Here is a 13,438-nt window from a genome sequence, read left to right on the forward strand (position 1 = left end):
AGATGTGTATTAGGTATCTCATTGTTATTCTATTTTTTTTTTTTTATATTATAGCTCAACTTACTAGCTCCTCCGCAGTGGTTAGTAGAAGATTTCTGCTTAAGTATGTTTTATGTGTGTCCTTTAGTCAAGAAAATATTTGTTAAGACATTAACCTAGAATAATGTGGAAACCTAAGGTGGCTTGGAGAAAACAGAGTTTATGTACAGATAACAAAATATTTAGAAAATACAAAGTAGGGCCGGGCGCGGTGGCTCAAGCCTGTAATCCCAGCACTTTGGGAGGCCGAGACGGGTGGATCACGAGGTTAGGAGATCGAGACCATCCTGGCTAACACGGTGAAACCTCGTCTCTACTAAAAAAAAATACAAAAAAAAACTAGCCAGGCGAGGTGGCAGGCACCTGTGGTCCCAGCTGCTGGGGAGCCTGAGGCAGGAGAATGACATAAACCCGGGAGGTGGAGCTTGCAGTGAGCTGAGATCCGGCCACTGCACTCCAGCCTGAGCGACAGAACGAGACTCTGTCTCAAAAAAAAAAAAAAAGAAAAGAAAATACAAAGTAGTAGCAATGAATTTTTAAAGTTTCCGTACCCACAGATTACCCTGTTAAAATGTGAATTATCTTCCAGTCTTCATTTGTATAGTTGTTTGTGTTTTTTTTTTCCAGACAAGGTCTTGCTTTGTCATCCAGGTTGCAATACAGTGGTGCAATCACACCTCACTGAAGCCTCACCCTCCTGGGTTCAGGTGATCCTCCCAGCCCGAGTAGCTGGGTCTACATATGTGCACCACCATGCCTGGCTAATTTTTTTTTTTTTTTTTTTTTTTTTTTTGTAGAGAGGAGGTCTCTGTGTTGCCCAGGCTGGTTTTGAATGCCTGGGCTCAAGCAATCCTCCTCCTTAGCCTCCCAAAGTGTTGGGATTACAGGCATGAGCCACCACACCTGGATTTTTAAACATAGTTTGTAAGCATTGTTTTTAATTAAACTTTTTCTTTTTGAATAATTTTATTTTACAGACAAGTTACCAAGATAGTACAGAGGGTTATTGTATACCTTTTGCTAAGTTTTCACTCTTGTTAATATATTAGCATTGTAAGGGTGTCAAAATTAAGAAATTAACATTTCTACAACACTGTTACCTAAACTACTGAGTGTATTTGTGTTTCACCAACTTTCCCATTAATGTCCTCCTTCTGTTACAGGATCCTGTCCAGGATACCATATTATTTTGAGTTGTCATGTCCTCCCTGGTCTTTTCCAGTCTATGGCAGTTTCTAAGTCTTCCCTTGTTTTTCATGACCTTGGCAGTCTTTTTTTTTTTTTTTTTTCTTGAGACAGAGTCTCATTCTGTCGCCCAAGCTGGAGTGCAGTGGCACAATCTTGGCTCACTGTAACCTCTACCTCCCAGATTCAAGCCATTCTCCTGACCGTGACAGTCTTGAGGAGTTCTGACTAGATACACTGTAGAATGTCCCCTAATCTGAGTTGGTCTTATGTTTTCCTCATGATTACACTGGTGATACGGGATTTTGGAAAGAATACCCCAAAGTAAAGTGTCCTTCTGGTCACCTCTTATCAGCTATATGATATGAACATGACACCATGAGTAATGTTACCCTTCATCACGATTTTGGTGATGTCTGTTAGGTTTCCCCACTATAAAGTTACTGTTTTTTCCTTTCCCTACTTATTCTTTGGAAACAGTCACTAAGTCTAGCCCACTCCCAGGGGGGTCGGGGCACCCAGGAATGAAGCTTCACCTCCTAGAGAGGGGAGTATTTCTCTGTATATATAATTTGGAATTCTTCTACGAAAAAGATTTGTTTCTTCCCCCTTATTTATAAATATTGTTTTTAGTGACTGCATTACTGGCTATACTATAGTGTAGCTAAATAGTCTTCAAATGTTGCACATTTAGGTGGTATGCAATTTTTTAATTAGAGAGTTTTGTATTAATAATTTATAATCATATGATGGGTTTTTAAATTTTGCATTTTTATCTGTAGTGTTTTAAAGACATTCCTTGCCCTAAGGAACATATATTTATAATTTCAAAAAATCAATACCTCTCGAGCATAGGCCTGCATATTTTATTTGACTGAGAACTCTTTTATCTGCAAGATTTTAAACTTGGAGCTTTGTGCTGTGATCATAATCCAGGCAACTCTCCAGCACTGTTCTATCCATTGAACCTCTTTTTCTCAGTTAACTTGACTTTAGTCATTTTTGCATCCCACTTCACTCAGCATATCCCACTTTCCAGCTTTAGATGATGCCTATGACAACAGTCTTCACATTTTTTTGCTGCTATAATTCCCCCTGCCAAACATTTTAAGTTGAAATATAGCATTTTTTTCAACATTTTAATCATTCCAAAAGATGCAATTTCTAGCACATTAGAGATATTTTAAAATAAAAATGTTACATGAAGTGTAGTATAAATACCCACAGTGATTTCATAGCCACTATTATTCATTTTCAGAAAAATGTGAATAAATACATCTTTATTTTAAGGAATACAGAATTCTTGCTCTTTAATAAAAATTATTAGCATTTAAAATTTTTCCTTATTTGCTTATTCTCCTTGAACTCTAATTCCCATTCTACTTGCCCTGTAGAATTTTGTTGTAATCCAATACATTTTATATCTGAAAGTACTTTAGGGCCAGGCGTGGTGGCTCACACCTATAATCCCAGCACTTTGGGAGGCCAAGGTGGGCAGATTACCTGAGGTCAGGAGTTTGAGACCAGCCTAGCCAACATGGTGAAACCCCATCTCTACTAAAAATACAAAAATTAGCTGGGCATGGTGGCATGTGTCTGTAATCCCAGCTACTCGGGAGGCTGAGGCAGGAAAATCACTTGAACCCGAGGGACAGAGGTTGCAGTGAGTCAAGATCATGCCATTGCACTCCAGCCTGGGCGACAGAGTGAAACTCTGTGTCCAAAAAGAAAGTATTGATGAACCCATCATAGTTCTCTGTAACTATAGTATGTGTATAAATTGAAATTATAAAGTGCACATTTTTTCTTGTGATTATAAGACATAGATTTTTTCCTCAGATTGTTTTTCATTAAAGTTAGTCGTATATAATTGACCAAATCAACATATATTACACATTTTAATACATTCACGAAAATAATATTGGAAATGCTTCTCAAGCAGATGAGTCATGATCAGATTTTTTCTAAGTGTAATATCTAATGAAAAGGAAAGGCGTAGATGGTAAATACTATTCAGTCTGGCAGTTAGTATATATTTTAATTTTTTCTTACTAGGAGTTAAATTTTTTAACTTTTTTTTTTTTTTTTTTTTTTTTTTAGAGATATGGTCTTGCTGTGTTTCCCAGGCTGGATTCAAACTCCTGGGCTCAAATTATCCTCTTATGTCAGCCAGGATTACAGGCACACATCACTGCCTAGCTGAAACATTTTATAAGATAAAGATAAACTAGAAAAAAAAATTATATGATGATAGGTTCTTGAAATACAGTTGGCTCTCTAACAGCAGTTTCTACATTCGTGGATTCGACCAACCCCAACCCTGATGGAAAAAACAGTACCTGCATTCTGCATTGGTACAATCCGCGGATGCAGAATCTGGCATCTCCTCACCCCACCCCCTCCATCCCACCTCCCCCTGTGAGTGCTAACTAAGGAACTTGAGTATCCATGGATTATGGTATCCACGGGGGTTCTGGAACAATCCCCCACAGATAGGGCAGGCCAACTGTATATTATTGAATAACACATTCAATTTAAGAGAATCACTTAAATTTTTACCCTGGATTTTAATCAGTGTATCTGGAAATATTTAGTAGTCATGGGAAACTTTCCAGTTACATTTTAAGAATCAAGTTCCACCAGTTTATACCACTTCATCTGTGCAGAGATGATTTATTTACCAGCTCTAATGACACGTCTTAGAGATGAGTAGTTAGAACATCTAAAAAGAATTGGCAGGGCACGGTGGCACGTGAGGTAGTCTCAGCTACTCAGGAGCCTGAAGTGGGACAATCACTTGAACCCACCATCACTTGAGTTTGAGGTTACAGTGAGCTATGATCATCATTGTACCACAGCCTGGGTGACTGAGCAAGACCCTGTCTCAAAACAAACAAAATTGTTTATTTGAAGGGAGAGTGAGAAACACTTTAATGTTCCATATTTCTTATCAATGCTTTGTTTGTTTTGCTCATGTGGGAGTCTTTCTCACTCTCTTTATACAATTCAAAAGATAGAAGAGGCAGAATTGGGCCATGTCTGCTTTCTCTCTCCTAGGCCACAAGTGTTGCTAAAGAATGCAGCAAAATCATGTAGGTCCCTTAAGTTAAAATTCATATTAATGTGGCAAGTTTGAATCATATTTCACAAAAGCAGCTATATAAGAAACATTTTATCTATTATGACAAACAACTCTGACTTTAATACATTGACTAGCAGGAAATTCAGTCTCACTGTAGGGTTTCCTTCCTCCTTCTACAAGTTCACAAGAAGTAGGCTGATGTGCTGTGCTGGGTACATACGAAAGCCTCCTCATCTTCAGACCATCCTGATTGAATGATCCCTTGAATGTCTTGGTAGCCCTGGAGATAGCAAAAAAATGTAGAGAATCATAGAAAGATTAATAAAGTATCTTACCACTCATAGAAAGATTAATAAAGTATCTTACCGCTCAACAAAGTATCTTACCACTTTTCCACTGAACTCTTAAGATCACTCAACTGGTCCTTCATTAAATTTTGTTTCCTCTCCATTGTATAACCCATTATGACTCTTTCAAGTCATGTCAATACTTCTCAGGTTCACACTTAACCTTGAATCATCCTCAGTCTTAGCAGATAACCTTTTCCCCACAGAGAAGATCTGCCATCAAGCTCTTCTCAAAGTAGTACCTGTCTTTCTTTGTCCCTGCTACCTCGATGGAAAAGTAAAGAATTTCCCTCATACCATCCAAGGTATTTCCCTCATACCGTCCAAGGTATTGTATTTCACAATACAAACTCAAGGAAATAGAATTCTGGAAAAAAAACTTCGCTGTGGGAGAAGAGAAGAAAATGAAGCTTTATAGGGGTCATCTGTTAGAAAAAAGGCTGAGTAAACACTGCAAATACTGTATTTCTCTCACTGCTGGTCCTTTTCTTGATACCTTCATAATATCTATAAACAAGGCAGATTTTCCTCACCTTAAACAAAAACTTTCTCTTGAACCTACAGTGTATAGATCTGTGTGTTTTCACTTTTTATTTTGAAATAATTATAGATTCACAGAAAGGTGCAAAAATAATACAGAAAGGTCCTTTGAACCCTTCACTCATATCCTCCAATGGTTATATCTTAATTATAGTATAATGACAAAATCAGGAAGTTGATCTCGGAACAATGTGTATGTATAATTATCTGTCACTTATCACACATTGTAGATTCCTGCCACCGCAATCAAGATACAGAACTATTCCACCACCATGAAGACCCCTTGTGCTACCCCTTTAGAGTCATTTTCTCCTCCTCCCAATTCCTAACCCTTGGCAATCACTAATCATTTCTCCATTCCTATAATTTCATCATTTTGAGAATATTATATATATTACGTCATGTAATATGTGGCCTTTTGAGATTGGCTTTTATCACTCATCTTAAGGCTCTTAAAACCCATCCAAGTTTTTCTATGTATCAATAATTCATTTCTTTTTATTTCTGAATAGGATTCCATGGTATGAATGGTATAATTTGTGGAACCATCCACCTATTGAAGGACATTGTGGTTGTTTCCAGATTTCCCCTATTACAAACAAAGGTTTGATGAACATTTACATATGGTTTTGTGTAGATATAAGTTTTTATTTCTCTGAGATAAATGGTCAGAAGTATCATTATTGAGGTGTATGATAGTTGCACACTTAGTTTTTAAAATAAACTGCCAAACTATTTTCTAGAATGGCTAAGCCATTTTACATTCTCACCAACAATGTATGAGAAATGTAGTTTTTCCACATCTTCACCAGAATTCGGTATTGTCACTATTTTTTCTTTACACTCTACTCACAGGGTGGTCTTAGTTTGCATTTCCCAAATGGATACTGATATTAAACATCTTTTCATGTGCTTATTTGCCATCTCTACATCCTCTGATAAAATGTCTCTTCATGTCCTTTGCTTGTTTCCTAATTGGAGTGGTTTTACTGTTGAGTTTCAAGCATTCTTTTTTTATTTTTTATTTTGGCCACAAATTGTGTTTTATTTTCATTATTCATACAAATAATTTTCATATATACATATTTATTTATTTATTTATTTATTTATTTATTTTAAGACAGAATCTCCCTTTGTCACCCAGGCTAGAGTTCAGTGGCGCCATCTCGGCTCACTGCAACCTCTGCCTCCCGGGTTCAAGGGATTCTCCTGCCTCAGCCTCCCAAGTAGCTGGGATTACAGTAGGCTAATTTTGGTATTTTCAGTAAAGACAGGGTTTCACCATGTTAGGCTGGTCTCGAACTCCTGACCTCAGGCGATCTGCCTGCCTTGACTTCCCAAAGTGCTGGGATTATAGGTGTGACCCACCGCAACTGGCCACAGATAATTTTCTGTAATATCCAGGGGCAAGCCGGAGAATTTGGCAGTCCCATTGGAGCGCCCCTCAGAGACTCACAGGTCGGCGGCACGGTGCGGAGAGCCCAGGTTTGGTTCACAGTGCGGTTTGTGGGGCGTATCCAACTTTCAGTTGGCTCTTCCTCCACATCTCAAGTCGGGGCTCAAAGATGACAGGCGTAGGGAATCCTCGAGGCTCTCAGGAAATTTCACTCCTCTTCTCCTGCTCTGTGGTCTCTGTGGTCGGCAGAGTGTTCTTCTGCATCTCTGTGGCCTTCAGCTTGACCTTATCCGAGCCGGCAGTTTCCCCCAGGTCCAGTTTGTGTGCCATTTTCTTAACCCTTTCCCGTTTGCTCTGAGAACGCTCTCCAGCAGCACTTGTGGCTGCAGCGTTTACCCAGAGATAACTTTGCCACAAAATATCTCACTTTCGTTACTATTTTCACATAGTTCTAGAATATTGCCTTTGGAAACAAAAGACATCACTCTGTTTATAGTATTTTGTTTTTAGTAGTGGTATTTCCATTTGCAAAATATAGTGATTCTCAATCACTGAAATTGCCAGATCCTAGAAAACATAACATTCCTACACATGATGTTAACATCGTTCTCAAACAGTTGTTGCCCAAAGATTCATTTGACGAATCCGGTTTTTCCAAAATAGACGATTCTGATGATTCAGACTATTTTTATGTTAGTTCTGTTTAGAAATAGCTTCAGGAACGGTTTTTATATTTTATTTTCACATCAAAAATCAGTCAGATTTGCTTCAGCCTCCAAGAGCCTGTTTATGTAAAATTAAATGAGCACTGGCAGTGAGCTGCCCCTTGTTTTTCTAAGAAGGAAAAGGGTTAAAGCAATCCATGGCATCCTGCTCCAACCCTGGCTTCCTGGTACTCCCAATCATGTTGCCATGGCAAGAGACCCAGTTTCAAGCATTCCTTATATAGTCTAGATAAGAGTTCTTTGTCACACACGTGATTTGCAAATATTTTCTCCGTCTGTGTAACTTGTCTTTTCATCTTCCCTATAGGTCTTTCACAGACTAAAAGTTTTATATTTTGATGAAGTCCAACTTACCAGGTTTTTTTCTTTGATGGATTACTCTTTTGTTGTCATGTCTGAGAACTCTTCATTAAGCCCTAGATCCCAAAGATTTTTCTTCTGTTTTCTCTTTAAAACTTTAGCATTTAATGTCTGATATTTAACCCTGTGATCTACTTTGAGTTAATTTTTGTAAGGTTCAAGCGGAGGTTCATTTTTTTGTCTATGGATATCTGAATGCTCTAGCACTTTTGTTAGAAAGGGTGTTCTTGTTTTCTTGAATTGCTTTTTCATCTTTGTCAAAAACTTTAGAATAAGTTTGTCTGTATCTGTAAAACTTTTACTGGGATTTTTTTCTTTTGTAAGAGATGAGGTCTCTCTATGTTGCCCAGGCTGGAATGCTTTGGGTACTCACAAGCAAGGGCCCACTACTGATTAGCATGGGAGTTTTGACTTGCTCCATTTCCAACTTTGTCCAATTCACCCCTCTTTTGGCAACCTGGTGGTCACTCACTCCTCAGAGGTCACCATATTGATGTTGAACTTAATGTGGACACCTGATCACTCGGCATAGTGCACTATAGCCTGGAAGTCCTGGGCTCAAGCAATCCTCCTGCCTCAGCCTCCTGAATAGCTGGGACTACAAGTATACATCACACCTAGCTTTTTAAAAAAATATTTTTTATGGCCGGGCGCGGTGGCTCAAGCCTGTAATCCCAGCACTTTGGGAGGCCGAGACGGGCGGATCACGAGGTCAGGAGATCAAGACCATCCTGGCTAACCCGGTGAAACCCCGTCTCTACTAAAAAATACAAAAATCTAGCCGGGCGAGGTGGCGGGCGCCTGTAGTCCCAGCTACTCGGGCGGGAGTCTCGAGGCAGGAGAATGGCGTGAACCCGGGAGGCGGAGCTTGCAGTGAGCTGAGATCCGGCCACTGCACTCCAGCTTGGGCGACAGAGCGAAACTCCGCCTCAAAAAAAAAAAAAAAAAAAAAAAAAAAAAAAATTTTATATATTTGTATATAAATTTATATGTATATAATTATATAAATATATTATAATATATAAAATATACATTTCTATATTACATATTACATAGATATATAAACATATATTATAGAAATAAATTATATATTTAATTATATATAATTAGATATGACATCAAAAATATATCATATATTTATATATAAATTTGAGGAAAATTAAGATCTTTACTAGGTTGAGTTTTCTAATCCTTGAACACAGTATATCTGTTAATTTCGTTCTTTCATTTCTTTGACTGGCATTTTGTAGCATTCAGCCTACAAGTCCCATACATGTTTTGTTAGATTTACAACTAGTATTTTATTTTTCGGAGTGATTGTTTAATTTCAGTGTTCAATGCTAGATATAGAAATACAGTTGATTTCTGTGTGTTTAGCTTGTATCTCAGACCTTGCTGACCTCACCAATTAAGTTTAAAAGGTTTTTTTTTTCTTTTTCTTTTCCTTTCTCTGTTTTTTGTAGATCTATTGGGATATTTTACATAAACAGTCATGTTATCTGAAATAGGGACAACAAGTACACTCTGTGTGATTTCAACACTTTTCAGTTTTCTGAGGACTTTTCTGGCCCAGGATATGGTCTATCGTGTATATGTTACTTTGGTGCTTTAAAAGATTGTATGTTCTGCTTTTTGTTGAATGGAATATTTGATAAATGTCAATTAGATCCTTCCCGATGATGGTGTTGTTGAGTTTTTTTTTCTTTTCTTTTTTTTTTTTTTTGTATAGAGATAAGGTCTCACTATATTGCCCAGGCTGGTCTCAAACTCCTGAGCTCAAGTGATCCTCCCACCTTGGCCTCCCAAGGCACTGGGATTATAAGCATGAGCTACTGCACCTGGCCAGAATTCTCTTTTTTTTTTGAGATGGAGTCTCACTGTGTCACCCAGGCTGGAGGGCAGTGGCACAGATCTCGGCTCACTGCAACCTCTGCCTCCCAGCTTCAAGCAATTCTCCTGCCTCAGCCTCCCAAGTAGCTGGGACTACAGGCGCATGCCACCACACCTGGCTACTTTTTGTATTTTTGGTAGAAAGGGGGTTTTACCATGCTGGCCAGATTGGTCTTGAACTCCTGACCTCGTGATCTGCCTGCCTCGGCCTCCCAAAGTGCCAGGATTATAAGTGTGAGCCACCAAGCTCGGCTGGACCCTTTTGTCCTTAAATAATGTTTCGGTCTCTGGTATATTTTTTTTTCCTCTGAGGTCTACTTTATCTAATATTAATAAAATCACTCCTGTTTTCTTTTTTATTTTTTTTGAGACAGAGTCTCGCTCTTATCCCCCAGGCTGGAATGCAATGGTGCAATCTCGGCTCACTGCAACCTCTGCCTCCTGGGTTCAAATGATTATCCTGCCTCAGCCCCCCGAGTAGCTGTGACTACAAGTGCCTGCCACCATGCCTAGCTAATTTTTGTATTTTTAGTAGAGATGGGGTTTCACCATGTTGGCCAGGCTGGTCTCAAACTCCTGACCTCAGGTGATCTGTCCACCTCAGCCTCCCAAAGTGCTGGCATTACAGCTGTGAGCCACTGCGGCCAGCCACTCCTGTTTTCTTTTGATAAATGTTTGAACCATATGACTTTTCCAGCTGTTTATTTTCGACTAATCTTTTAATATTTAAAGTACATTTATTGTAAACAGCAGATAGCTGGATCACATTTTTTTTTTTAAAGATAGGGTCTTGCTATGTTGCCCAGGCTGCACTTGAACTCCTGGGCTCAAGCAATTCTCTCATCTCAGCCTCTTGAGTTGGGCCATATTTTTTAATCCATGCTGCAAATCTCTGTCTTTTAATTGATATGGTTAGATTACTTACATTTAATATGATATTGATATGTTAGGGCTAAATTCTGGCATTTTGTTTTTTGTTTTCTGTTGCCTCCCTTTGATTTTGGTTTATTTTCTTTTTCCTGCCTTCCTGCAGGTTATTTGAACTTTTTCTTAGAATTCCATTTTCATTTATTTAGTATTTTTGAGTGTATTTCTTCATATAAATTTTTAATGTTTGCTGTAGGTATTACATTATACATACATAATTTAACATAGCTTTACTTCTGTTGACATTTACCAGTTGGAGTGAAGTATACAAAACTTTTAAGTCCATTTACCCTCCTCTATTTATAATTGTCTTAAATATTTCCCTTATATACATTGAGGAGCACATCAGACAGGCTTCACATTTTTGCTTCAACCATTAAATATAATTTAGAAACCTCAAGGGGAGAAGTAAAGTCTATTGCATTTACCAATATTTCTTCCTCCATGATGTCCCAAGTTTCCTTCTATTATTTCCTTTCTGTTTCAAGAATTTCCTTTGGTCATTATTTCAGAGTAGGTCTGCTGGCAACAGATACTCTTAGTTTTTTTTTCAGTTAAGAGTATTCTGAATACAAAAAATTAGCCGGGCATGGTGGCAGGCACCTGTAGTCCCAGCTACTTGGGAGGCTGAGGCAGGAGAATGGCATGAACTTGGGAGGCAGAGCTTGCAGTGAGCCGAGATTGCACCACTGCACTCCAGCCTGGGTGACAAAGCAAGACTCCGTCTCAGGAAAAAAAAAAAAAAAAAAAAAAGAGTATTTTGATAGCCTCCCTTTATTCAGGAAACGCATTTTCCTAAGACATAAGATTCTGCATTGCCAGGTATTTCCTTTAGTACTTGAAAATTGTTTGCTAAATCCTTCTAACATCCATGGTTTTCAATGAGGAACTGGCTGTCATTTGAGCGGGTCTTTTTCCTTCATTTTTCTTTCATGGCTTTCAATATTTTTTCCTTATCTTTAGTTTTTCGAAGTTTGACTATGATGGCTGCTTTAAAGTATTGTCAGGGAATTCCAAAGTTTGTGTCATCTCCGTGTTGGCATCTGTTGGTTTTCTTTTCTCGGTAAGGTTGAGATGTTCCCAGTTCTTCATATAACTAGCAATTTTCAACTATATTTGAAACATTTGGGGAATTATGTTTTGAGACTCTGGATCTTATTTATGTCAGCAGGCATTGTCTGACACTGCATCAGTGAGAGGAGAAGAGTGCTACCTCATTACTGCTGGGTGGAGGTGGAAGCCCAGGTTCCCCACTTGGCCATCTCTTTGGGATGGAGGGCTAGGAGGTGCTTTGTTGCCTTGTTACTGCTAAGTGGAGACGGTGATCCAGGCTCTCCATTAGGCCTCTGCTGACGTCACCCTGGCTGAGAGAGAAAAGAATGCCTCATTACTACTCTCCATCAGGCTCCCACTAACTATGGGTTGGGGACATTACTGTTAGACAGGGATAAAAGTCAGGCTCCCAATTGAGCATCTTTGATACACTGCAGCAGAACAGGGGGGTAGGGCGCCTTCTTACAGCCATGTGAGGGCTTCAATCATCAAACATAATTTAGAGGGGCTGGATGTAGTGACTCACACCTGTTATCCTAGTTGGGATTAGGAGGCAGGAGGATTCCTTGAGCCCAGTAGTTTAAGACCAGCCTGGGCGACATAGCAAGACCCTACCACTCCAAAAAAAAAAAAAAAAAAAAAAAAATCTTTTACATTAGTTGGGTGTGGTGGCATTTGCCTGTAGCCCTAGCTACTCAGGAGGCTGGGGCGAACAACTGCTTGAGTCCAGGAATTCGAGGCTGCAGTGAGCTATGATTGCACCACCGCATTCCAGTCTGGGTGACAGAATGAGATTGTTTCTTAAAAAAGAAAAAAAACACAAAAAGACCCCCCACATAATTTAGAAAACTCAAGAGGAGAAGTAAGGTATGTTGTATTTACCCGAATTTTCACTGTTTTCATTGTTTTTTCTTTTTCCCTGATGCTCAAGTTTCCTTCTTTCATCATGGTGCTAGGGCCACGGTTTTTTTCCAAGGCATTTGGTTGAGTCGGGCAAGAATTGTCTAAAATGTTTTTGTCTTGTTAGACTTCCTCTTTCCTGGTCCATTGGCTAGAGGGAGCAGGTTTTTCTTGGGGTACTTCCAGTTGCTAGCTCATCCAGCACCGAGTCCGAAATATATAAAGCAAAAGGAAACCCAGCAGGGAACTCACCACCTTGTCATGTCTTGGATCCCAAGATGCCTAGCTACTCTGCCTTCTTTCCATCTTTCAGAGACATTTTATATTTGTTTTATTTATTTATTTATTTATTGAGATGGAGTCTCACTCTGTCGCCCAGGCTGGAGTGCAGTGCCGTGATCTTGGCTCACCGCAAGCTCCGCCTCCCGGGTTCATGCCATTCTTCTGCCTCAGCCTCCCCAGCAGCTGGGACTACAGGTGCCCGCCACTATGCCCGGATTTTGTTTTGTTTTGTTTTGTTTGTATTTTTTTTGTTTTTAGTAGCGACGCGGTTTCACCATGTTAGCCAGGATGGTCTCGATCTCCTGACCGCGTGATCTGCCCGCTTCAGCCTCCCAAAGTACTGGGATTACAGGCATGACCCACCGTGCCCAGCCTATTCGTTTTATTTATAATGTCCAGTGGACCCATTTTTCTCCTTTTGTTTGTCACCAAGCTTCTGGAGGGAAAAAATAGTTTACATTCTGTTCTTTCCCTTCATCATGCATATTTTACCCTTCATCTCCCAGAGAATTGAACTCCATGATGGGAGGGTCTCTGTTTTGTTTACAACTGTATCCCCAGGATACAGTGCTTAGCACATAAAAGGCCTTTGGTAAATATTTCCTGTCACTACATTATCCTGGTAACTTTCTTTTATTTATATTCTCAGTGCACTACCCTACTATAGAAACTCCTTACCTCATGCAGGAATTAAAATATTGGTTTTGTTTTA

The 13,438-nt window shown here is 39.2% G+C and overlaps 1 protein-coding gene across 1 annotated transcript; it reads right to left on the reverse strand.

The window, feature by feature from the left end:
- Nucleotides 1-6,627: 6,627 nt before the first annotated feature.
- Nucleotides 6,628-7,007, reverse strand: LOC119624236 (thymosin beta-10). The gene has a single exon (XM_037997579.2). It carries the CDS (start codon nucleotides 6,917-6,919, stop codon nucleotides 6,788-6,790), a length of 132 nt encoding a protein of 43 aa, XP_037853507.2. The 5' UTR covers nucleotides 6,920-7,007; the 3' UTR covers nucleotides 6,628-6,787.
- Between the last annotated feature and the right edge of the window lie 6,431 nt (nucleotides 7,008-13,438).

The sequence above is a fragment of the Chlorocebus sabaeus genome, chromosome 12, assembly GCF_047675955.1.
Source record: "Chlorocebus sabaeus isolate Y175 chromosome 12, mChlSab1.0.hap1, whole genome shotgun sequence".
NCBI classification, from domain to species: domain Eukaryota; kingdom Metazoa; phylum Chordata; class Mammalia; order Primates; family Cercopithecidae; genus Chlorocebus; species Chlorocebus sabaeus.